The following is a 26391-nucleotide window of genomic DNA, read 5'->3' as shown; positions in this document are numbered from 1 at the left end:
CTCCCTGACCATCAAACTCCTCGGATTTAAAGCCAGTCGAGAATCTGTCGGACTACCTTGACCGGACTGTTCAAATCACAGTTCCTTAACTGAGAAACCTCCTACCGCATGCCACGTCACTAGAAACGGCATGAATTCATGTCTGTGTCGACCTCAGTCTCATTTTACGCGTCTGCACTGCAGAAGGTGGTTATTCCGGCTTCGGACACGTGGCTACATTAATGTGAGTGTACTGTACAACGCAGAAAGTATCTGGAAGGATCACGCCATGAGACGAACAGAAATGACTCTTATATTCAAAGACAATAATCCCACTGAAGGCACAGCGACTCATTACGGTCGCCTGGATATTACAAAAGGCTGCACATGGTTAACAGGGTGCATGATCACCACGGGTGGCAACACATTCCCTGCAACTTGCTCCGAAGTCGGTCCCATGACTGATATAGAGTTTGACTGCTAAGCTGTTCTTAGTTGTTCCGGATGCCAATGCACGACCGCATCTAGCAGCGCCAGTGGAGAAACTCTCGGATGAAGAGGATGTTCGACGAATGTACTGAACTGCTTGTTACTCAGACTTAAATCCCATCGAACACGTGCCGGATGAGTTGGAGAGACGTATTACAGAACGTCCATATGCAAAAATGACAGTCCAGCAGTTATCAACCAGACTGACGGACGAACGGAATGCCCTATCACAAGAATTCCTTATCAACCTTCTGGCGATCATGGGTGCGCACTGTGGTTCGCCTTGACCACACGCCGTTTTAAGAACCCTGTCCCGCTTCATATAATGTCCAGCACATCAGCATCTATCGCGGTGACTTCACTGCTTCTTTCAGCTGCTTTGTGTACTATGCTGTAACAGTCCTTTCTATGTATGGTCCAGGTACCTGGCAGTGACACACAATACGAAAGTTACTTTCGTCTTTAGATTAGATTAATACTAGTTCCATCGATCATGAATACAATATTTCGTAATGATGTGGAACGAGTCAAATTTTCCAATACATGACATAATTAATTTAACAACATAATTAAGTTAATATAACAACTTTTAATTTTTATTTTTTTTATTAATTTATATCTAAAAATTCCTCTATGGAGTAGAAGGAGCTGTCATTCAAAAATTCTTTTAATTTCTTCTTAAATACTTGTTGGTTATCTGTCAAAATTTTGACACTATTTGGTAAGTGACCAAAGACTTTAGTGGCAGTATAATTCACCCCGTTCTGTGCCAAAGTTAGATTTAATCTTGAATAGTGAAGATCATCCTTTCTCCTAGTATTGTAGTTATGCATACTGCTATTACTTTTGTATTGGGTTTGGTTGTTAATAACAAATTTCATAAGAGAATATATATACTGAGAAGCTACTGTGAGTATCCCTAGATCCTTAAATAAATGTCTGCAGGATGATCTTGGGTGGACTCCTGCTATTATTCTGATTACACGCTTTTGTGCAATAAATACTTTATTCCTCAGTGATGAATTACCCCAAAATATGATGCCACATGCAAGCAATGAGTGAAAATAGGCGTACTAAGCTAATTTACTAAAATGTTTATCACCAAAATTTGCAATGACCCTTATTGCATAAGTAGCTGAACTCAAACGTTTCAGCAGATCATCAATGTGTTTCTTCCAATTTAATCTCTCATCAGTGGATACACCTAAAATTTTTGAATATTCTAACTTAGCTACATGCTTGGTCTATATTTATTAATGGCGTCATATCATTTACTGTATGGAACTGTATGTACTGTGTCTTGTCAAAATTCAGTGAGAGTCCGTTTACAAGGAACCACTTTGTAATTTTTTCAAAAACATTATTGACAATTTCATCAGTTAATTCTTGTTTGTCATGTGTGATTACTATACTTGTATCACCAGCAAAGAGAACTAACTTTGCCTCTTCATGAATATAGAATGGCAAGTCATTAATATATATTAAGAACAACAAAGGACCCAAGACCGACGCTTGTGGAACCCCATTCTTGATAATTCCCCAGTTTGAGGAATGTGCTGATCTTTGCATATTATGAGAACTGCTTATTTCAGCTTTCTGCACTCTTCCAGTTAGGTACGAATTAAACCATTTGTGCACTGTCCCACTCATGCCACAATACTTGAGCTTGTCTAGCAGAATTTCATGATTTACACAATAAAAAGCCTTTGAGAGATCACAAAAAATCCCAATGGGTGGTTTTTGGTTATTCAGATCATTCAAAACTTGATTGGTGAAAGCATATATGGCATTTTCTGTTGAAAAACCTTTCTGGAAACCAAACTGACATTTTGTTAGTACTACATTTTTACAGATATGTGAAGCTACTCTTGAATACATTATTTCCTCAAAAATTTTGGATAACTCAAGCATAGTCGATTCTTTGTTTCCTCATTAATGTGTACAGCTCCTATGGCAACTACTGTGCAGGTTCTACATAGGGCCTAAACTGATCTTGATAGCAACGCAACCCGACGATGCAAAGAGACTGCTGGTGGGCTGCAAGATGCGGGAACGTGACGACTACACCACACGTGCTCTCATTCCCTTCTCAGGATATGGGCTCATCGTTAATAAGGGTGAACTCTGGAAAACACACAGAAAGCTAATAGAACCTACATTCCATGCAGAGGTACGTACATCATCCATAACACTTTCGTCTCCAGTGGAAAGCTCCGTTGTATTGTAGATGTATAAGCAGAGTGGAGAACCTGAGAGAGGCTACTTGAATAACACGGCTACTTTTGGTTAAACTCCACTAGACAAAAATATCTGGATAGAAAGGAGCAGATAATGTACGATTAATAATCTATGCATATTTGAACTAAGAAAGAGAATATGACATTCTACATTATTACTGTAACTGAAGTTATTCTTTTTTTATTTCAAATTAACATACGTTACCAAATAACTTTAGCGTAATTGTATTGTTGAAGTTACAAACATTATGACAAACATTAGCAGTAAAAAAGGGAACATTAATTTGTCCTTGAAATCTATATTAGTGTTAACGAAAATATGAGTCACCTAACTAGAATACACTGAAAAAAATTACTGCTGCAATTCGAAGGATTTCAGCGAATAGCGGTCAGACGATAACCTACAGGGAACTAGTTTGTTGTACAGTATGACTCACCTATCTTTAAGGCATGTGCTTCGTAACATATTTACTTTGTCTTTTCTTAGCTGTTTCTTACCCTTTACCTCATCATTTACATGCAAAAAATTTACAAATGAAGACATTAGTGATAGATTGCCATTACGCCATTACGGAGCATAACAACAAGTTTGCCGGGAGTAGCAGAATTGCTACAGCCGTAACAATGGGTCAAGCAGGTCTTGTTAGTGTTGCTGTGAGAGAAAGCGAAGTAGACAACGAAGTGTTTGCGACCGAACCGCTGAATCTTTCCATCAGTAAATGGGGTATGTTCTCCACTGACTCGGTTGTTTTAACCCCCTCCACTGACGGAATGACCCACTTCCCAATTCCGTATGTATAAAACCAATACGGACTTGTAGCTGTCACGCCTTTGCGCTTACTGCTACGTATTTTAACTGTAAATAGCTCAGTCCCAATGGTAAGAGGCAGTAGTGAATTCACGTAGTTAATATTTGAACCCAGCACAGCTGCCACAAGCTCAGCTCACTTTTACTCCACTCCTACCCTCGCCATTGCACCACATTAACTAGGTGCTACGTGGACCTTGCTAAATTCACTTGCGTATACATTTTTGACCGTTACTCGCCAGTATTTACCTAATGATTAGTACACTCCTAACCGGACTATTTCCCTAAGAGCTGTGATTATTGAACGGGTTCGATCCACGGCCTACAGTGCCCTACAGTTCACACGGTAACACTGCCTACCTGACCCACTTAACTTGGTAGTGAGCTTATGTATCCAATCACCACTGCTAGCAGCAGTGGATAATCCTATCAGCACGACGAGAGCAGCAGACTTACCGTCGAATCCTCCTGAAAATACTTATAACTACGGTCGCCAGCTCTGAAGGAGCAAAAGAATAACTCAATTTTTGGGCTCGTTTCAAAGTGAAATGGCTTGAGTTGAATTTAAACTTAATTCTGAATACTACTATTTCTGATCATTCTAGATGATTCTACAAAGCAAATACTCTCTCAATTTCTGTGAGGTGGCTTGGTAATTACTACCAAGACAGGTTATGCAACTTCAGTTAACAAAATTCTATCCTTCAACTTATTTAATGATTTTGGATATTACTCTTTGGACCATTGATACAGAATTAGTTAAGTGACTTTACTTGAAAGGTTGCTCAGAAAAATTTAAGTAACTGTAAATAGGCGACTCATTCTGGTGTGACCATTGCTCTTTTCAACATTCTTATACGCTAAAGTATTCTACAACCAAAAGAACTGTAAATGAAAGAGGCGATGGTGGCCTCAGTCTGATTTCACTATACTATGTTTGAGGTTACTACACTTTACAATGAACAACATGTGTCGTAATTTTACTCATTACTATATTCTGTCCTCTGCACTTGCATAAAACTGGTATTCTCCTTTTACATGTATACAAAGTTCGACTTAACAATTGCAAGCAGTCTTGCCTTGGGTAGACATGTCGGTGCTGGTGGTGAGATGCATGTGGCTAACGCAGCTCTTCACGCCTCATGCCCTTAATGGCGGCTGGAACTATGAGCTGTACACTCGTATAAGCTACTGCACGTCCACCATAAAATCTGGGCACAGGAACTCTTACAATCAGCCCCAGTGGCATAAAGGCGGCTTGAACAACCATTCGTCGCGTTTTACTCCAAAAACAGCGACGATATTCGCCTCTTCGCTGTTGCACAATCACTTTTGCGTGAGCACAGTTACGCACGTCCGATCACGTCAACACTCCCCAGGCCATTCCATTGTTCAGTCCCTGTGTCTCCAGCTACCCCTAGCTACGCTCGTATCACCAAGAGTGGGGGCGTTCCCCTACCACCTTTTTACCGAAATCATTTAGTATTTAAGAATATTTATATTTACTACCCTGGAGTCCATACCAGTTATAATAATTTACTACTAGCGCTTTACAACATTAAATTAGACAGTAATAACTTATAATTACCAAGAAAAAGAATACATTTGACTCCGAGAGCTTAGTGCATTGCCTGACAGGCAGCGCTAATTCCCAGTTTCGCCAATAGATGGCATCAGGGTGCACTCCCTGGCAGTCTCACACAAGCGCGCCCATTTCCGACGCGCGGGCTCCAAATTACTGTCAGCCCACCATCATTTCAGTTCCGTTACATGTTCTGCGTATTGTTTCAATATCTCACTACACTCAGTCGGAAAGCGCTGGTTTCAAACAGTGTTTGTACTGTGAATGGATTCTCGAAAACGGTAATTACACTACTGGCCATTAAATTTGCTACACCAAGAAGAAATGCAGATGATAAATGGGTATTCATTGGACAAATATACTATACTAGAACTGACATGTGATTACATTTACACGCAATTTGGGTGCATAGATTCTGAGAAATCAGTACCCAGAACAACCACCTCTGGCCGTAACAACGGCCTTTATACGCCTGGGCATTGGGTCAAACAGAATTTGGATGGTGTGTACAGGTACAGCTGGGGTGCCCATGCAGCTTCAACACGATACCACAGCTCATCAAGAGTAGTGACTGGCGTATTGTGACGAGCCAGTTGCTTTTTGTCATCATTGACCAGACGTTTTCGGTTGGTGAGAGATCTGGATAATGTGCTGGCCAGGGCAGCAGTCGAACATTTTCTGTATCCAGAAAGGCCCGTACGGAACCTGCAACATGCGGTCGTGCATTATCCTGCTGAAATGTAGGGTTTCGCGGCGATCGAATGAAGGGTAGAACCACGGGTCGTAACATACATGAAATGTAACGTTCACTGTTCAAAGTGCCGTCAATGCGCACAAGAGGTGACAGAGACGTGTAACCAATGGCACCCCATACCATCACGCCGGGTGATACGCCAGTATGACGATGACGAATACAAGCTTCCAATGTGCGTTCACCGCGATGTCGCCAAACACGGATGCGACCATCATGATGCTGTAAACAGAAGCTGGCTTCATCCGAAAAAAATTACTTTTGCCATTCGTGCACCCAGGTTCGTCGTTGAGTACACCATGGCAGGCGCTCCTGTCTGTGATGCAGCGTCAAGGGTAACCGCAGACACGGTCTCCTAGCTGATAGTCCATGCTGCTGCAAACGTCGTCGTACTGTTCGTGCAGATGGTTGTTGTTTTGCAAACGTCCCCATCTGTTGACGTGGCTGCTCGATCCGTTACAGCCATGCGGATAAGATGCCTGTCATCAAGACTGCTAGTGATACGAGGCCGTTGGGACCCAGCACGGCGTTCCGTATTACCCTCCTGAACCCACCGATTCCATATTCTGCTAACAGTCATTGGATCTCGACCAACGCGAGCAGCAGTGGTGCGATACGATAAACGCAATCGCGATAGGCTACAATCCGACCTTTATGAAAGTCGAAAACGTGATGGTACGCATTCTCCTCCTTACACGAGGCATCACAACAACGTTTCAGCAGACAGCACCGCCGGTCAACTGCTGCTTGTGTATGAGAAATCGGTTGGAAACTTTCCTCGTGTCATCACGTTGTAGGTGTCGCCACCGGCGCCAACCTTGTGTGAATGCTCTGAAAAGCTAATCATTTGCATATGATAGCATCTTCTTCCTGTCGGTTAAATTTCGCGTCTGTAGCACGTCATTTTCGTGGTGTATCAATTTTAATGGCCAGTAGTGTATTTTGTCGAGAACATATCTAAATCTCAGAATAATAAGGATTAGAAAACTAGACAAAAGGAAACTTATTATGTAAGCAGAATTATAGTCAGGATTTATTTAAGAATGTGGAAATACAGCGAATAAAATAGAGTTACATGTCCAGCAATTTAGGAAAAGAATATTATGCAGAGATATACTACAGGGACAATTATTTCACAATTTTACTTACACGAGCAGCAAAATATGGTGCAAATACGTAGAAAGAGGAACAATATACAACGAGGCGTCAAAACTTGCCGGATACCTCTTAACGTGTGGGGCCTCCTTTTGCCCTGTGTAGTGCAGTAGTGCAACGTGGCATGAACTCAACAAGTCGTTGGAAGTCCTCTGCAGAAATAATGAACGCATCCATAATTGCGAAAGTGCTGCCGATGTACGATTTTGTGGACGAACTAACCACTCCATTATGTCCCATATATATTCGATGGGATTCATGTCGAGCGATCTGCGTGGCCAAAGCATTCGCTCGAATCGTCAAGAATATTTTTGTTTATTATTGCGAACAATTTTTGTCTGATGACACGACATCGTTTTTTTTTAGGAACATGGCGTCTTGGAATGGCTGTAAATTGTCTACAAGTAGCCGAATATAAGTTTACAGTCAATGACCGGTTAAGCTGGACCGGAGGGCCCTGTCCATTTGGTATAAACGCCGCCCACGCCATTGCGGAGCCACCGCCAGACGCACAGTGCCATGTGATAACGTGGGTCCGCGGCATCATGGGGTCTGCACCACAATCCAACCCTACAGTCAGCTCTTAGAAACTTACATCTGGACCTATATGACCAGGCTACGGTTTTTCAGCTCCTAGGGTCCAACCAGTATACTCACTAGCCCAGGAGAGGCGCTACAGGCGATATCGTGCTGCTAGCAGTGGCACTAGCGTCGATCGTCTGTTGCTGTAGCCCTTTAACGCCACACTTCGTCTCATTGTCCTAACGGACACATTCGTCGTACGTCCCAGGTTCATTTCTGTCGCTTTTTCACACGGTGTTACTTGTCTGTTAGCACTGACATTTCTACACAAACGCCGCTGCTTCTAGATCGTTAGCCGAAGGCCGTCGGCCACTGTGTTGTACGTGGTGAGAGATAACGGCTGAAATTTGGTATTCTCGGCACTGTCTTGACACTGTGAGTCTCGAAATATTGAATGCCCTAACGATTGCTTAAATAGAATGTGCCATACGTGTAGCTCCAACTACCGATCCGCGTTCAAAGTCTGGTAAATCCAGTTGCGCTACGATAACCACGTCGGAAACTTTTTCATGTGAATCACCTGAGTACATTGTCACATCAACGTAAATCTCGGATGGTGCAGTCATTAAAGTGCAGGCGAAGCAAAAGATAATAGGAATTTGGTACAGTATGCTACATTTCAAAACCATATAGGAAATATTCTAGCTTTTAGTTATTTAATAAGTTCATTACATGTTCAATAGACCATTTGAATGATTCTTTTGATGATATGATGTGGAACGAGTGATTTTACAGATAATGTATACATGATTAGTGGCAACACTAATGAACACGTTATTATTTTATTCCTGCTCATGTAGATACACTTAAAGACAAATTTTTTTTCTGGCCACCAATTTACAAGCAGAAATTCTTGAATGGAGTGACAGAAGTTGTCCAGGAAAAATGACTTTGAATTAGATTTAAAACTTGCTTGGCTACCTGTCAGACATTTTACGTTATTGGGAAAATGATAAAAAATGTTTACTGTTGCATATTGAACTCCTCTCTGAGCCACTGAGGGTCTTAACGGTGGGTAATAAAAGGTCATGTTTCCCAGTGTTGTATGTATGTTCTTCTCAAATTGTGACGAAGCACATTACCGAAAATGTGTTTTCCGACGGTACAGTTAAAATGCCTATCTTCTTGAAAAGATACCTACATGACGTACGTATGTGAACACCGTATATTAGTCTATATAGACAGAGTAGTGGCAAAATACGAATAATGTTTGGAAAGTGAAATAACTGAAAAAGCAAGATTATAAAGAAACGACTAACAACATCACATTTCATAAGTTAAGAAGGTAGACGGTTCTGTAATTAACAGCAAAGAGAAAATTGTACAAATATTCGTAAATTTCTTGGTACAAAAGATACAGTGTGAATAGAGAAAATACTGATATTCGAGATGAAATGACAAATGGAGTGTATAAAGTGTCTAAAGAAACCAAATGTCGCTCGAAATGACGACGTTTCAATAGATGTATTTAAATATAAAGGCAACGTAACACAAAATAAATTTGCAAAATTATTTGCAGCAGATATTTGGGAGATATTCATTTCACCTCATTTTCAACAGTAGTGAAAGCTAATAATCCTACTTTACAAGAAGAGAGGACAGAGAAGGCGCTTTAAAGTAAATTGCTGTCACATTTTGTTTTGTAGAGCGGGCAATCACAGCAAACTTCGGCATTTTTCAAAGAAAGTACCGCACTGGCTGTATGAATGATTCTTATTGAATCTGCGACCGGTTTCCCACCACTTATCGGTGCATCCTCAGGCAATATACCCTATTTATAACATAATAACGCTGAGGCCGTGTCCGCTGCCGCGTGGCTCCTCTCAACTTGCACGGTCATTACCGCTCCCATCATTAAAAAAAATTAAGAAAGATTTTTAAATTTCGACTACCGCTTTCACCAGATGACGGTATATTCGACGTGAATAGTGGGGACTGGCTAGAGGGCAATGTTCAACGTTACTATGTAAAACGACCCCTTTGAAAAATTATACACGACTGTGCTTAAACTGACACACAATATTTTTAGCGCAACGCAATCTGACTTCCAATAATCCCTACAAAAGAATGGCCCTGACTAACATTAACCTATACCTTTCACAAATCACTTACCTCACAAAAATCTTCGTTACTGGAACTACTGCAATACAGCGAGCACCACTACTGCCAGCTAAATAAAAGATTCAAACTACGGAAGGCACTAACTACTGATAGGGATAGTTAGCAAATGAAAGATTTTAATAGAGAACAAACAATGTATTTACTTTAATAGTCATAATATATGATATCCAGTATTACAAACTTCAAAACTCCGCCATCTCTCTCCCCACATCCACCACTGTTGGCGGCTCACCTCCAACTGCGCAAAGCTACGCGCTGTTAACATCCAGCTGCCCCTCTACAATGGCAGACAACAATGCAAACTAGCCACAGACTGCACACAGCACAGCCAGTGATTTTCATACAGAGAGCGCTACGTAACGTTGCCAATAAGAAAACATAAAAAGCCTACTTACATATGTTATAAATAGCGTATATTGCCTGAGGATGCACCGATAAGTTGTGCGAAACTGGTCGCAGACTAATAAAAATCATTCATGCAGCCAATGTGGAATTTTCTTTGAAAAAATTGCTGTCAGCCTAGTCTCGATAATTTACCAGATATTCACTAAAATTTTCTCCAGCCAAATAAAAACTGAACATTTTGATCAGCAAGAAAATAAACTGACTTCGGAAGTGGATACATCAAAGTACCGGTAGTTTTCAATGAAATTATTGAGCGAAGTAGTCTGTTTGGAATCCACAGACCTGGATAACGATTTTAACAAATTTTCACTAACCCCCGGAGGACTTAGACACTGATTCAACGTACGTCAGAATATTAAGAATGGTTCAAATGGCTCTAAGCACTATGAGACTTAATATCTGAGGTCATCAGTCTCCTAGACTTACAACCGCTTAAACCTAACTAACCTAAGGACATCACACACAGCGCCTAGAATCGCTCGGCCACAGCGGCGGTCTAGAATATTATCACAATGTCGCATCATACACTCGTTTTCATAAGAATAGTTCGAAATTAATAACTGAAAAAGGAGGCACACAAAAATATTTCATATACGCAAACCTTATTCAGCAGCAGTAGAAAATATTTGCAAACATTGTGAGGAGGAAAGTGCGTTAAAGGAGAATAAGTGAATTATGTTTGGTTTGCTGTTGTCTTTCTATTGTTTGCATCCAGCGCTGATGAACGTCAAGAACTAATCGCAGAACATAATAAAATCTTCGCTAGTAGGCGTGAAATTCGTTAGACTTTAATCATGTACATGTAGTACAACGAATAAAGTATTTTGTAATGTAACAATGAAGTTGAATAACCAAATGATGAGTTTTTGTGCTTACTGCAGTTGAAGTGTGTGTGTGTGAATTCCTAAGGGACCAAACTACAAAGGTCATCGGTCCCTAGACTTATACACTGCTGAAACTAACTTAAACTAACTTAACGCTAAGGACAACACACACACACACACACACACACACACACACACACACATGCCCGAGGGAGGACTCGAGACTCCGGCGGGAGGGGCCGCACTGCAGTTCAAGATGACACTTTGTTAGATATCATATGAAATAAACGAATAAGTAAAATGGTCCGGAGAGACGTTCGGTACATTAATAGCAATTTCAAAAAACGGTGCCTGTCCCTTGTATCTAAGTTCAAATTCATGGTGTGTTACCATTTTTGCCTGGCTACAGAGAAACGTAGACATTTAAATACTGAGAGTTACTAAATGAACAATGGTGAGGCGCTTTATGGAAACTATTAGCAGAGGTGCAGAGATAAATAACCAGATTTTAGAATCAGACACTAACGGAAAATTATTGTTACTGTAATGAAAGTGGGTGGGAGCAAGTGCAACTTGTGGCCCAACAAATGGGTGGTTGATATATCAAGGACGTTCTGCTCATCCTCCTTTTGCCTGCAGTAGTAGTAGTATGGTGGTAAAATTTACGTTTGAAGTTTTGCTAAAGATGACGAGTTAGCTGTCGTATTTGTGGGAGCTCTGGTCTCCGTGTAGTGAGTGGAGAGCTGCGACGTAAGTACGCACAGTCTTCTTTATCGTCACATTTCACTGTGGGTGTAGAGTAAACAAATGTGCAAAAATGCGTGACATCGTACAAAATGTCTCGATGTATGGCACTAAATAACAATCTGCCTGGATTACTGTCCAATTCTACCCTAAAATAGAGCACTATATTTACTTCCAGTTGAATTAATAAGGTTCTCCCTCGTATACCCAGCAATAGGCAAGTTAATGATCGTATGAAACGTAATAATGTTTTTCCAGTTAGTTTGATTGGTGGAAAAGCCAGAGATTCTGTCTGTTACTCCCTTCGAAAATCACTCAAAACATTGGCTACATGTTAACATAATGTTCGCTACGTTAAAATTTCAGATGCAAAATATCAAGTATTATCACATCTCTACTGTTCACTGTCTTCGAAACTAAGCCACGTTAGTACACGATAGCCCACCAACATGGGTCGGTAAGGGGACGTGATGCTGGGTTGAGGATCGTGGTGAAGACTTTAACTGTTTGATTCCAAGTCCAGGTGGGTGTGGCATTGGTAAAAATTGATTCCAAGTCCTAGGTTCCATGAAGTCGAATCACATGACTAATGCAGTAGCCAATACGAGTACAGCATTCTGGGGGGGGAGGGCTGCTAGGTCATGAATATTGAGCTTGTAAATTGACTTACTGAATATGATTAAAATTGAAATGGAATTAAGTACTTCGGTAATTGATAAGTTACATGAGCGATGTTGGTGTCAATTTTGTTCAGATAAATTCGTTAGCGTATTTATAAAAACTATGTCTGGCGCGTGTATGGAGGTGGCGGCCGAGAGTGCGATGTAAGCGGTCGGATGCCCACGGGCCGGTGGCGCGGCGCGAGACACAGCGGACAATCTTGTGACATCAACCAACGTGATGGTAGCGCCCTCTGGTGGCCACGATATTAACTCGATATTAACTATGTCAGTTGGGCTCTGGAGCTTGTGATGAAGACACTGGGTACGGCCATCTAGAATAGCGCTACTTGCGTCATCACCCGACGTCACGGTGGCGTCCTCTTTTGGCATCGATATGAAGTAAGCCAGTTTGGGGTCCAGACCCATTGGAGAACACACCACCTTGAAATTGGTTAAATAATAAAAATAAGTTTTTTTGCCATCATTTTCTTTTCTTAGTAGAGATAAGTGTGGTGTGACGCATTATCATGTTGGAATTTGAACTTCCCGTCGTTTTTCTGGGGGAGGGAGGCGTGGCACTTTTCCCCCAAAATTCAAACTTCCCGCCAAAATCTGCCCTCTTATTAATATCACGGCCGCCATTTTGGATGACGTCGTCGCCGCCTTGTTGGATAATATTACTTCGGAAAGGTACGAAGGTTGTTCCAATAGTAACGACCGCCTCTCAGGAAGCTAACATTGGAGAACCTAAAAAGAGCAAGTGGCCTAAAATAGATATAAGACACGATTTACAAAAATTGTACAGAAAATCTGTTGCTTAAATAAGACTAACGACCTAGTGACCATTATAACTTTTATTTTATTCTGTCAACTAACACAAAAATTGAAAAAAAGAGGAAACTACCTTGTTCAGTGTTTATTAAAGTATTAAAAGTACTTAACTAAAATAAATTCCAAAAGATAAACTGCACTAGTTAAGATGTACACACACTAAAATTTCTCTTAAAACTTCAAATATCGAATAAGAGATCTCAAATTTCATAGCTGAGCCTTAAAGGGCTTTTGCTTTATGGCAATTTCCAATAACACAGACAACGCCTCCTCAAGAAATGCAACTTGCTAGTAAACAGGGATCACCCTTTCCTTCCCGAGATGTTAAAAGAACTAAAATCCATTTATATAGGAATTCCTTGGTTTTGGTCCCCACATAGCCTTCCATACACCGCGCAGCCAGCTGGAAATTTCAAACAGAGGATCAGCAAGTCCTTCAGTACCGCGGCGATCTTGTGGCTCCGATAGCAGAGAACAACATTTTACCACGCCGCAAACACCCAGCTGCCAACTGATGAAGAGTTCGCGCACCCCCCCCCCCCCCCCCAAACCTTTTAACTGTTTCTGTAGCAACGCTTAACTATTTAAATCGTGTGGGAGTTCATTAACTTGCCAATAGAATAATAATGTCCAACTACATTGGTTTCTGCGACTCGCTATGCCGCAAACACTTTATAATTGAGGAAAACTTGACAAGCCAAGATTGCCAAACGGAATTTCACTCGATGACCAGTCTCGACAGAGCCATGGTGTCATCATCGGATCTGCAAGAGAATGAACACAAATTGACAGAAAAAAATATTTTGCGATCATGATATCATAATTCGATGGATTGTCTTTTAAGACCACCTTTGTAGTTATAACATACCTTATGCTTTAAAATATTATAGCATATCGTCCAACAGTTTAGCAGTTCGTTTCATATTGAATATACACGTCCCACTATTATGAAGATCACTACAAGCCGGTATGTCAAATGTAAAACTACTATTTGCAAGCATAAACGTAACTGTATTGCGCCGATTACAAGTGTTCATGTTCACCAACAGCTGGCGGCTGATAGAGAAGTGGTGAAAATACGACACTATCTACTACTGTGGGTGTTGACTGCATTATCATCTTGTATACAGCATAAAACATGATAAATAAATCCATGTAACTGATAACATGTTTATTAAGGACCATTTTTATTTACATTAAAAAACAATCTGAATCACAGAAACGTGGAAGTTTTATGTATAATCGATGTGAATAATAGAGATAAATTTTGTAGGATAAAAATACTTATGAACAAATTATTAAGCTCACAGTATCTTAAATGTAGGAAAGAAATTAAAAGGAAATATTCAACGAAGGATGTCAATATTATGGTGTAACCTGTGTCATGTTTGTAATTTATTTTTGAATGCCAGTAATTAATTTCGATTTTTTTGTCATAAAGGCTGGGCAAAATATATATTTTTTTTATTTTAGAAAAAACAGTGCTACGCACACACAGTATTATAAAAAGGAGCAATAACAAATCTTATATTGCACAGTTTTAACCACAGTAATACGTTGTTCGTCTATATCGAACACGTCACTCGATGTCTAGGTTACTTGATGCAGAGGTAGTTACACATCAATCATCATGATGTAACTCAGAAAAATCGGGAAATAAAAGGATGTTGACATGTACTTAGAATTAATAAAGGATAACATAAATCTAAGTAAGTACATCGCAGTATAGAAGCAATTTTAAGATCATGCTTAAAAAAGATGACTCTCTCCTTTACGAAGGAATGTTAAAGATTGCTTAATACATTCAATATATCCGTGCATTTGGATGGAGGTAATCAATGATTGAACCAAGGTGAGGCGTGGCGGGGTCAGTCTGTCGTTCTTTCGTCTCCTTCTTCGCTCACAGTCACTTTCATCGAACAGTTCACCTATCTCTATATTTCTTCCTTCCGACGTTCCTTCACTCTGCAGTAGTAGTTGCACACTAGGCAGAGTAAAGTAGCGTTGATGAAACCATTACCTAATACCTACCACACAGAGGCCGCGTAATTCAAGTTACAAATCAGTTACGGTATGTTCATTTTCACAAATTTCGGGCGGTAGAAGAATGCAGTTTATTGCAGTAAGCATTTGAAAATTCTATTAACGTCTTTTTATTCATAAGGAAGCACATGAAATAGCTATCAAGTCCGTATTTAACAAGGCAAATTCTCTGTCATTCCAAGTTCACAGTTTATACAACATATTTTCACACGAAAAAGCAGCTAGAATTTCTGTAAGTCCGACCCGATTAATCCTGCGCTCTAACAGTCACTGACCCACCACTATTAGCTAGTTGAACATTCGGTCGTTTCAGTGGTCTTCTATGTTAGAAGTGCTCGCCAAAGTACTCCATCAAGAACACGGAATATGCCACGCGAAAGTGTCTCTGCTAGCAAAAGATCACGCGCTTATGAAACTTCAACTAATTAGTTCCGAAACATCACACTTTCCTCAAAATGTTCGTAACTTAAGCCGCCCTAGTCACGACACGTTTTAAACGCAATGAACTCACTAGTTTTTCATTTTACATATTATTTTCATGGAGACATCTAACATGGTGTTACTCGGAAGCAGGCTAGCGAGCGACTCTCTCGATGCTCCTCTCCTCTCTGCCTATCTAACTATTCTTGCGCTGGAACCGCTTAGTTCTGATTGGTTGTTGATCTGAATGACCAATCAGAATGGTCCTTCCAGATCATTATCGCGGCAAAACTTGCCTTAGCCAACCACTAATCAGACAGTCATTTACGTCATTACAATTTCAGTTTCTAATATATTGTTTAATAAAATAGAACGAAATGCAAAATATTCTTTAAATTAATATATAAACTTATTCCGCTACTGACTTTTACTCTGGCTGCTCTCTTACAAAAGCAAGTACACATCGACATACGTCATCAGCATTGTTGTTGCAACACAATTTTCCCACGGTTCAATTTTATAAGTTTTTACATAAAATGACAAGTTTTAACGTATCTTGCACATACACTCCCTCATTCATTCCCATGTATTCACACCACAAAAAAAAAATAATAATAATAAGCAAATAATAAATTTATACTGCATAACTTAGAGTAATTAAAGTTTTGAAAAGAAAATTCCAGTTAAGTGAGTGTATATACTGTGAGCTTTGTTATGACTTCAAATTATAATAAAAGACTTTTGGTTACTGTTCCTAACTGTGTTTTCAAACATAAGTGTCAGTTGTAGGATATTTAAGTAATTTTCTCAATCTACGTAACTATTATAGATAAAAATACGAAATTTTGACAGGATCCCTTCCTTATTAACAAAAGATTTTGTACCAAGTTTGAACAAAATCGGATGATGATTAGTATGATTCATTTAGAATCGTAGGGAGTATGAATTTGCGTATTGACTAAATGTTACTTGACACCATTCTCACGGCTAGTAGCGTCACCTGCGCTGTGAGTCAGAGCGAAGAAAAAACGTAGCCATCCTGAAGCCACCATGCGGCTGCGTGCCTTACTGCATCGAATATTATCTCTGTAATAACTTGCTACGTTAGACAGGGCGTCGGATTACTCCAGATGTCGCAGTGCTCTTGTGAGATTTGGCACTTTTATGCTGAAGGACATGGTGCTCCATGTGTGGGGGAAGATATCGAATTCGAAATTCGATTACAGCACACTGTTTCTCACACACTTACCTAGTTAGGTTACACAAGGCTATATTACACGCAAGAATTCGGAGCGCTCTAGCGACAGAGGGCTGTAAATACGTAGACATGAAGAATAAAGATGTAGAATGATAATAATTTCTGTATTACTTGAAAAGCTTTAAGTGGTTTCACATTCTGGGGCATTACTTTTTAGTACTCATTCGTAAAAATAAACTTATTGACAAGAGACTCATATCATAACATAAGATCAAACATAGTTCACATATTACACTACAGGATATAACAAAAATTAGTCTGAAGCATCAAAGATTATGTATGGAGTGCAAAAGACCGAAAAAAATTTCACTCATAATGAGCAAGGTCTTTACAACGGATAACGTCCATTAGAATCGAAAGCACCATCATAAGATCCAAGGAGGCGTTAAAGAACTACTTATATTTTCGTCTTCACAACTGATAATTTCATTAGAAACGAAAGCACCATCAGATGATCCAAGGAAGCGTTAAAGATTCACTTATGTTTTCAATAAACTTATTAGGTCAGCGACACTGTCAGAGTGTTCAGAAATGCCGTTACTGTCAACAGTAAATTATAATTATTCGACACTCATTAGAAAACTCAGAAAGCATTGGACAAAATTTACATTTTATTTAATGAAAAACAGCTGTATTAAATATGGATGGAGGTAGTGCAACACCAGTACCCTCCAATATACGGTTACAAGACTGATGGTGCAATTGCACACCTTCAAAACATTATGTGCAAAAATAAGAAGCAAAAAAAGGACGTAAATCCTTTGTGATCAAGTTGAAAGGAAGACAGATTTGTCAAGGAGTTCTAGGAATGGCAGTCGCATAGAACCTGTTTGCTGCAACCAAATGCAGAGAATTCTTCCCGTGTGTGAGATAGTAGACAATGATTTAACTCAGGAGTGCGTTGCGAGAAACCAAGGTGGATAACATATCCCTTATGTAGGTGTAACAGCAATGCTCGGGGAAAGAGGTGGCATTATATTCTAAAGCCCCATCGACAGTGGAACAGCCATGCTGCATAGCGCTGCCCTGTGCAGCACCGCGCTGCACACTAGTGCACAGCGCAGAGCAGCACACATCGGCGTAGAGCACGCAGAATGGCGCAGATTGTGTAAGTAGGCTGTTTATGTTTTCTTATTGGCAACGTTACGTAGCGCTCTGTGTGCTAGTTTGCATTGTTGTCTGCCATTGTAGTGTTGGGCAGCGGCAGCTGGATGTGAACAGCGCGTAGCGTTGCGCAGTTGGAGGTGAGCCGCCAGCAGTGGTGGATATGAGGAGAGAGAGATGGCGGAGTTTTGAAATTTGTAATACTGGATATCATGAACTGCTATATACATTATGACTATTAAGGTAAATACATTGTTTGTTCTCTATTAAAATCTTTCATTTGCTAACTATGCCCATCAGTAGTTAGTGCCTTCCGTAGTCTTTTATTTAGCTGGCAGTAGTGGCGCTCGCTGTATTGCTGTAGCTTGAGTAACGAAGATTTTTGTGAGGTAAGTGATTTGTGAAAGGTATAGGTTAATGTTAGTCAGGGCCATTCTTTTGTAGGGATTTTTGAAAGTCAGATTGCGTTGCGCTAAAAATCTTGTGTGTCAGTTTAAGCACAGTCATGCATAAATTTTTTTAAGGGACGTTTTAATTGGATCAGAGTGTTCGTAGGTGCGCAGCAATATTTCAGTGTGTGCGCTTGAGCACGTCAGTAAAAGTGGGAAAAAAAGAAACACTGTCCACACAGAGCTCCACACATATGAACTATTTCCGACGTTCCGCAGAACTTGCTCATTGTTCGTTGTTGCACAGAGCCGTACCGAGCAGTGCAATTTGACGTCCACACTAGGCAAGCCGTGCTGCACCGAATCCCTTCTCTCGATGCTGTGCGGCTGCGTACTGTGTTAGGGTGCCCTTTTTTCTCTACCTGTTGGCCACTGATGCAATGATGTGTAAATTGTTTAGACATCTCTACATTGATTCTTTATGCTAACCAATTGGTAAGCACCCTTAATGCTGTGCTGTACTCGTACCAAATAGGTGTCTCCGAACGCCGATGTAGATCAGTCTCACAGTCTAGTGGTGTATTAAATTTATCAACAGCATCCATAGTGGAATGTAGGTAATCTTCCATTTTGTTACTACTATGGTGCTCCAGCATAAAGACTTTCCCATTCAGCCACAGAGAACTGTCACTTACAGTAAACAAGCACTTTGCCGATATTTTTCCTCTTTGTGAGTTTAGTTCTCAGTCCATGTCGACGTGCATCCTCGATTACTCTCGCTGTAATCATTTGCACTATATCAATGTATTATTGACGAGAACATACCAATTAACCGGCGCAGACACAAAACAAATTTTAACCTGAACAACTGTGCAAACAATTTTAGAGTGATTGATTGCAGTGAGGGTATCATCGACTAGGGTTTGCATAACAGCCCCCTAGTTTCAGGCACTGTTAAGAGAGTCAAGTACCACCTGCATCACGAGCATTGTGTTGAATACCAAATGACTGCCATCAGGCGAGTGCTACTTCTGATAACAGATGTATCGTATGTGAACTGATAAAAACTACCTGCAAAAGATTTCCGATCATTGGTGGACAGTTTTCTATTTATACACAGTGATCACTATTACCCAAATGCTGTTATGGACAGAAAAATGATTCTCGAAGAGAGCATTAGAAATACTTATGGCAACAGCATTACGAACAATTTAAAATCATTCTGGGCTGATGTACTATCTAGGTTTAAGTGTGTGCACTGTAGTACCGAACATTCCATCAGAAAAATTCAGCCGAATTGTTGCGTGATGTCAGTTTCGCTGGAAGATCAAATGTATATGATATAGCCCAGCATGTACCAGTGTGCCGGCCGTTGTGGCCGAGCGGTTCTAGGCGCATCAGTCCGGAACCACGCGGCTGCTACAGTTGCAGGTTGGAATCCTGCCTCGGGCACGGATGTGTGTGATGTCCTTAGGTTAGTTATCTTTACGTAGTCCTAAGTGTAGGGGACTGATAACCTCAGATGTTAAGTCCCAGAGTGCTTAGAGCCATTTGAACCATTTGATTTACCAGTGTCTAATTGTTGTTTGTTGTGGTCTTCAGTCCTGAGACTGGTTTGATGCAGCTCTCCATGCTACTCTATCCTGTGCAAGCTTCTTCATCTCCCAGTATCTACTGCAACCTACATCCTTCTGAATCTGCTTAGTGTATTCATCTCTTGGTCTCCCTCTACGATTTTTACCCTCCACACTGCCCTCCAATGCTAAATTTGTGATCCCTTGATGCCTCAAAACATGTCCTACCAACCGATCCCTTCTTCTAGTCAAGTTGTGCCACAAACTTCTCTTCTCCCCAATCCTATTCAATACATCCTCATTAGTTACGTGATCTACCCACCTTATCTTCAGCATTCTTCTGTAGCACCACATTTCGAAAGCTTCTATTCTCTTCTTGTCCAAACTAGTTATCGTCCATGTTTCACTTCCATACATGGCTACACTCCATACAAATACTTTCAGAAACGACTTCCTGACACTTAAATCTATACTCGATGTTAACAAATTCCTCTTCTTGAGAAACGCTTTCCTTGCCATTGCCAGTCTACATTTTATATCCTCTCTACTTCGACCATCATCGGTTATTTTACTCCCTAAATAGCAAAACTCCTTTACTACTTTAAGTGTCTCATTTCCTAATCTAATTCCCTCAGCATCACCCGACTTAATTTGACTACATTCCATTATCCTCGTTTTGCTTTTGTTGATGTTCATCTTATATCCTCGTTTCAAGACACTGTCCATTCCGTTCAACTGCTGTTCCAAGTCCTTTGCTGTCTCTGACAGAATTACAATGTCATCGGCGAACCTCAAAGTTTTTACTTCTTCTCCATGAATTTTAATACCTACTCCGAATTTTTCTTTTGTTTCCTTTACTGCTTGCTCAATATACAGATTGAATAACATCGGGGAGAGGCTACAACCCTGTCTTACTCCTTTCCCAACCACTGCTTCCCTTTCATGTCCCTCGACTCTTATAACTGCCATCTGGTTTCTGTACAAACTGTAAATAGCCTTTCGCTCCCTGTATTTTACCCCTGCCACCTTCAGAATTTGAAAGAGAGTATTCCAGTTAACATTGTCAAAAGCTTTCTCTAAGTCTACAAATGCTAGAAACGTAGGTTTGCCTTTCCTTAATCTTTCTTCTAAGATAAGTCGTAAGGTCAGTATTGCCTCACGTGTACCAACATTTCTACGGAATCCAAACTGATCTTCCCCGAGGTCGGCTTCTACCAGTTTTTCCATTCGTCTGTAAAGAATTCGCGTTAGTATTTTGCAGCTGTGACTTATTAAACTGATAGTTCGGTAATTTTCACATCTGTCAACACCTGCTTTCTTTGGGATTGGAATTATTATATTCTTCCTGAAGTCTGAGGGTATTTCGCCTGTCTCATACATCGTGCTCACCAGATGGTAGAGTTTTGTCATGACTGGCTCTCCCGAGGCCATCAGTAGTTCAAATGGAATGTTGTCTACTCCCGGGGCCTTGTTTCGACTCAGGTCTTTCAGTGCTCTGTCAAACTCTTCACGCAGTATCTTATCTCCCATTTCGTCTTCATCTACATCCTCTTCCATTTCCATAATATTGTCCTCAAGTACATCGCCCTTGTATAAACCCTCTATATACTCCTTCCACCTTTCTGCCTTCCCTTCTTTGCTTAGAACTGGGTTGCCATCTGAGCTCTTGATATTCATACAAGGGGTTCTCTTCTCTCCAAAGGTCTCTTTAATTTTCCTGTAGGCAGTATCTATCTTACCCCTAGTGAGACGAGCCTCTACATCCTTACATTTGTCCTCTAGCCATCCCTGCTTAGCCATTTTGCACTTCCTGTCGATATCATTTTTGAGACGTCTGTATTCCTTTTTGCCTGCTTCATTTACTGCATTTTTGTATTTTCTCCTTTCATCAATTAAATTCAATATTTCTTCTGTTACCCAAGGATTTCTATTAGCCCTCGTCTTTATACCTACTTGATCCTCTGCTGCCTTCACTACTTCATCCCTCAGAGCTACCCATTCTTCTTCTACTGTATTTCTTTCCCCCATTCCTGTCAATTGTTCCCTTATGCTCTCCCTGAAACTCTGTACAACCTCTGGTTCTTTCAGTTTATCCAGGTCCCATCTCCTTAAATTCCCACCTTTTTGCAGTTTCTTCAGTTTCAATCTGCAGTTCATAACCAATAGATTGTGGTCAGAATCCACATCTGCCCCAGGAAATGTCTTACAATTTAAAACCTGGTTCCTAAATCTCTGTCTTACCATTATATAATCTATCTGATACCTACTAGTATCTCCAGGATTCTTCCAGGTATACAACCTTCTTTTATGATTCTTGTGTCTAATTAGAACTGATTAATTTTTATTCGACTATCAGTAAAGTGAAATGTCAAAGATGGAAGGTTTGGACGAACTGAACCAATACACAAAATACGCATGGTTTTTAATTTGCAGTTTTGTAGCAAAAGTTAATTACTAGAAACGAATGAGAATTTTTTTACTACTTTGTGAAACCCACTGCTGAGAAACGCTACATGGGCACAGTGCTGCAGCTGCAACTCCGAAGCCCAGTCGTCCGCTAAGACACCTCTCCAGATTGGGACTTGAACATTCTGACCGCACCCTCAGAACCCTCACACCATCCGCTGCGAACTCTCACCAACGTCTCCCTATTTCCTAACGTTTTTCCGCCTAGCCTTACCTGTCCGCCAATAGTGAAAAGTTCATACTTAACGGCCCAATGGCATGGATTCCTCCAGAATCTCACAAGAAAATGTATAATGACACCAATCCAACTATACCACAAATCGCTTTCCCGCTTCTAAAAACTGTTGCTTCAGCTCTGTCTCTGTGACACCACTGACCAATTTACCAATGGCATGGTTTCACGCCCAACACTACACTCACATTAAAGCCCCTATGAAATTAGGAAGCCGTACTCAAGACCAGACCCATTATTTCAGCACTCTGTGTTTCTGTGGGAAATTGAACGATGATTATCTACAAAAGCTTTCTTTCGAAGCAGGAAAGCTACGCTCTCAGGCTGTTTTTGTAGTGACAAAGCAACAGTTCTACTTCTAGGCAGAGCCGCTCTTTCTTCGTCGTGATCTGTCCATCCTGTCCCAAATCCAAGGCACTGTGCCTGCCTACGCTCACAAAAGTCATCCAGAACACAGGCTGTTCCATCACCAAGTTACGACGAAAATAAATGAGAATGGAAAGAGCGTAGTATGTTCAGTCCCTGGGATTCGATGTTCATTAATAAACATTGCCTGGTGAACGAGGCTTGTTCAGAAATTAGGAGTACGGTGACGATAACGGACTGAGGTTTTCTTGTTTCCCGATGGTTGGCCACAATTAATAATAGAGGGGAATCCCCTGCCCAGAGTGGACATCTCAGAGGTGGTACGTAAACTCACGTTCTATTGTCCATTTGCGTGAAAGATGTCAGTAAGAAATCCCGCCAGATGTGAGCACATGCTGTGATCCGCTTCCTGCTCGTCTAAGAAATAACACCTACCGAATTTTTTTCACGAATCAAAACAGTTTATAGCAAAGGCATTGTGAACAGAACTAGTGTGTTTAATTGGTGTGGGAAGTTTAGTGGAGAGACAACAAATGTTCTTGACGAACAGAGGCGAGAAAGACCTTGCATTTTAAATAGCGAGTTAGTGGAAAACAACCAAGGAACTGTTCGTCAAAACCGCCGACTGACAGTAGATGAAATTTCTGCGATGTTTTCACAATTCTTCAGAATGCTCTGATACGAGGCACAGAAACGCCAGGATAACGGGTGCCTGAACAGGTGACAGAGCAGAACAAGGAAAATCAGGTCATTAGCGGCTGCTAGTTTGTTCAGTGACTTGAATTGGAATGAGCTCTATTGTCACTGAGATGAAGTGAGGGTAGCTCATTACATATCTGTGACAAAAAGACTGTCGTCACAATGGCGTCACACCAATTCCCCATGTGCTAAAAAATTCAACTCCACAATTTCGGATAAAAAAAAGTCATGACCTCAGTTGTTTGTGACCGAAAAGTCTAAATGGTTCAAATGGCTCTGAGCACTATGGGACTTAACATCTATGGTCATCAGTCCCCTAGAACTTAGAACTACTTAAACCTAACTAACCTAAGGACAGCACACAACACCCAGCCATCACGAGGCAGAGAAAATCCCCGACCCCGCCGGGAATCGAACCCGGGAACCCGGGCGTGGGGAGCGAGAACGCTACCGCACGACCACGAGATGCGGGCAAAAAGTCTAAATTTTGGTCAGTTTTCTGCCTCAGGGTCTGACAATCCATGCACAAAGATATTGTGAGACCCTTAGAAAGCTCAAAGGGAATTCGAAATCAAAATAGGAAACACTGATGAGAGGAGTGTGCTTGTTGCATGACAATATCTGTCCTCAAACACAGTGAGACACCGATGTATTCTTGGACTCAATTGGTTCACCTGACTTCGCGCCTGTAGATTCTCATCTTTTCCCTTCCCTGAAGGCACACATAAATGCAGTTACATTTTCAACGGACGAACAGGTGCAGAGAGAGGTTCTGAAGAGGGAGAAGGAGCTGGTGTGAGAGTTCTTCGATGAGGGCATGAAGAAGATTGTGCCACGACTCATCACATGCATTGAATGGGATGACAGTTATACGAAAAATTGTTGACAGTTGCATTAACGGTACCCTGTACTTTTTCAAATACACTTTTTCTAAAGAAATATAAAAATACAGTACACTTACTGTCTGAACATGCCTCGTAATATTCACCATTATCTTTCTCTGATTCCTTAATTAGCTTCATATAGAATGAAAAAGGTTCGGAAAATAGCTTGTCGCGTTTCTACTTTATGAAAATAAGTACTGGAGTAGCGTAGAAATGAAGATCAATCGGGCTATAGGTGGAAGAAGTAAAATGTATTCTCTGAACAGACAAATGACCTTTTTAGATGACCAACGGAATCACAGTCCACATTAATTATATTTGTAGGTGTTAAGTAGTAGCTTATAATGAGAAATGTACTAATGAAAAAACTGATATTGGTAACTATCTGTAGGAACTATAAGATTATGTATCTAAGCCACACATTTCTGGAATGCGATAGTGAAGATGAAATCTTAAGGTTACCATAGACATTAAGATTTAATGAGCATGTCAGCTATCAGATGTTTACATCACTTCGTTAAAAAATAAAATCATTAAAATAGAATAATAAGATAAATAACACATTTACTATTTAATAAAGCTAAAACAATTATTTTGCAGGTTTTGCATGGTTACACAGAGGCATTCAACAAAGGTGCACAGTTCCTGTGTTCACAACTAGCAGAGGCAAATGGTAATGAAGTAGATATAAGCAAGATGCTTCTGCACACGTCTTTTCACTTTCTTACACTTTCTATGTATGGCGTCAGTTTTGATGAACTGGAACCTGATAGAAAAAAACAAGCTGTTGCCGTTGATGTTTTCATCAGCGGGCTGGAGTTAATTCAGGTAAATAAATAAGCGTGTGTGTGTATACACAGGGTGAGTCACGCAAGACGTAACACACCTTTCATTTCGTGACCGGTGACACATATCGAAACGTGGTTTTTCAGTAAATGTTAGAGCGTCGAGGGTCACTTTTGCTTGTGTGTCTGTCTGTGTGTGTGTGTGTGTGTGTGTGTGTGTGTGTGTGTGGGTGGGTGGCTGGGTGGGTGGCTGGGTGTGATTGATGTTTTTAGCGCTGTTATCAACGGAGTGCCGCGCGGGATTAGCCGAGCGGTCTCAGGCGCTGCAGTCATGCACTGTGCGGCTGGTCCCGGCGGAGGTTCGAGTCCTCCCTCGGACATAAGTGTGTGTGTTTGTCCTTAGGATAATTTAGGTTAAGTAGTGTGTAAGTTTAGGGACTGATGACCTTTGCAGTTAAGTCCAATAAGATTTGACACACATTTGAACATTTGAACATCAACGGAGTCATAAAAGCAGGAAGGTTTTTCTAAATGCAACCATATACTTTTTATAACTGCATTCGATAGCTCTTGAGAAGACTATTACAGTAATACAACGTTTGTTAATGCTGATGTTGAAACCTGTCGTTAAAAAATTCGAGGACTGTCCTAGAATGTGATAGTACAGCGGCCAGAAACGGCATTAGCGGCGCAAACACTGCCGAGCAATTATCTCGGATCAGCTGCGAAGTTGTACACCGTAAGGGAGGCCTGCGCTGCGAGACTGAAGCTATATTTCCCCTTGCACCAACTTACGACCTAGATGCAGGTTCACCTACGACTGCTGTATTTGGAAATTTGACATAGACTAGTCTCTAGCGCATCACAAACAGCTTAGGAAAATTCTTTCACATTTGTGCATCTTCCCACATTTATTTGATCTGAGACGGAGAAAACAATTGTTCATTCTTAAAAAAAGAGGTCTTATATCCTACAAAAAGCAACAACTGTATTAAATATCT

The 26391-nt window shown here is 40.7% G+C and overlaps 1 protein-coding gene across 2 annotated transcripts in view; it reads left to right on the top strand.

Moving 5' to 3' along the window:
- Positions 1-26391, top strand: part of LOC126175201 (cytochrome P450 4d2-like) — a 95659-nt gene that overhangs the window by 14242 nt on the left and 55026 nt on the right. For both annotated transcript variants that reach the window (XM_049921803.1, XM_049921802.1), the window contains exons 2-3: positions 2437-2638; positions 25206-25433. In XM_049921803.1, the coding sequence (XP_049777760.1) occupies positions 2437-2638; positions 25206-25433 (430 nt within the window). The remainder of the gene's footprint in view (positions 1-2436; positions 2639-25205; positions 25434-26391) is intronic.

Source organism: Schistocerca cancellata, chromosome 3 (assembly GCF_023864275.1).
Source record: "Schistocerca cancellata isolate TAMUIC-IGC-003103 chromosome 3, iqSchCanc2.1, whole genome shotgun sequence".
NCBI lineage: Eukaryota > Metazoa > Arthropoda > Insecta > Orthoptera > Acrididae > Schistocerca > Schistocerca cancellata.
The sequence above is the reverse complement of the archived record's forward strand: the minus strand, read 5'-3'. Positions and strand labels throughout refer to the sequence as shown.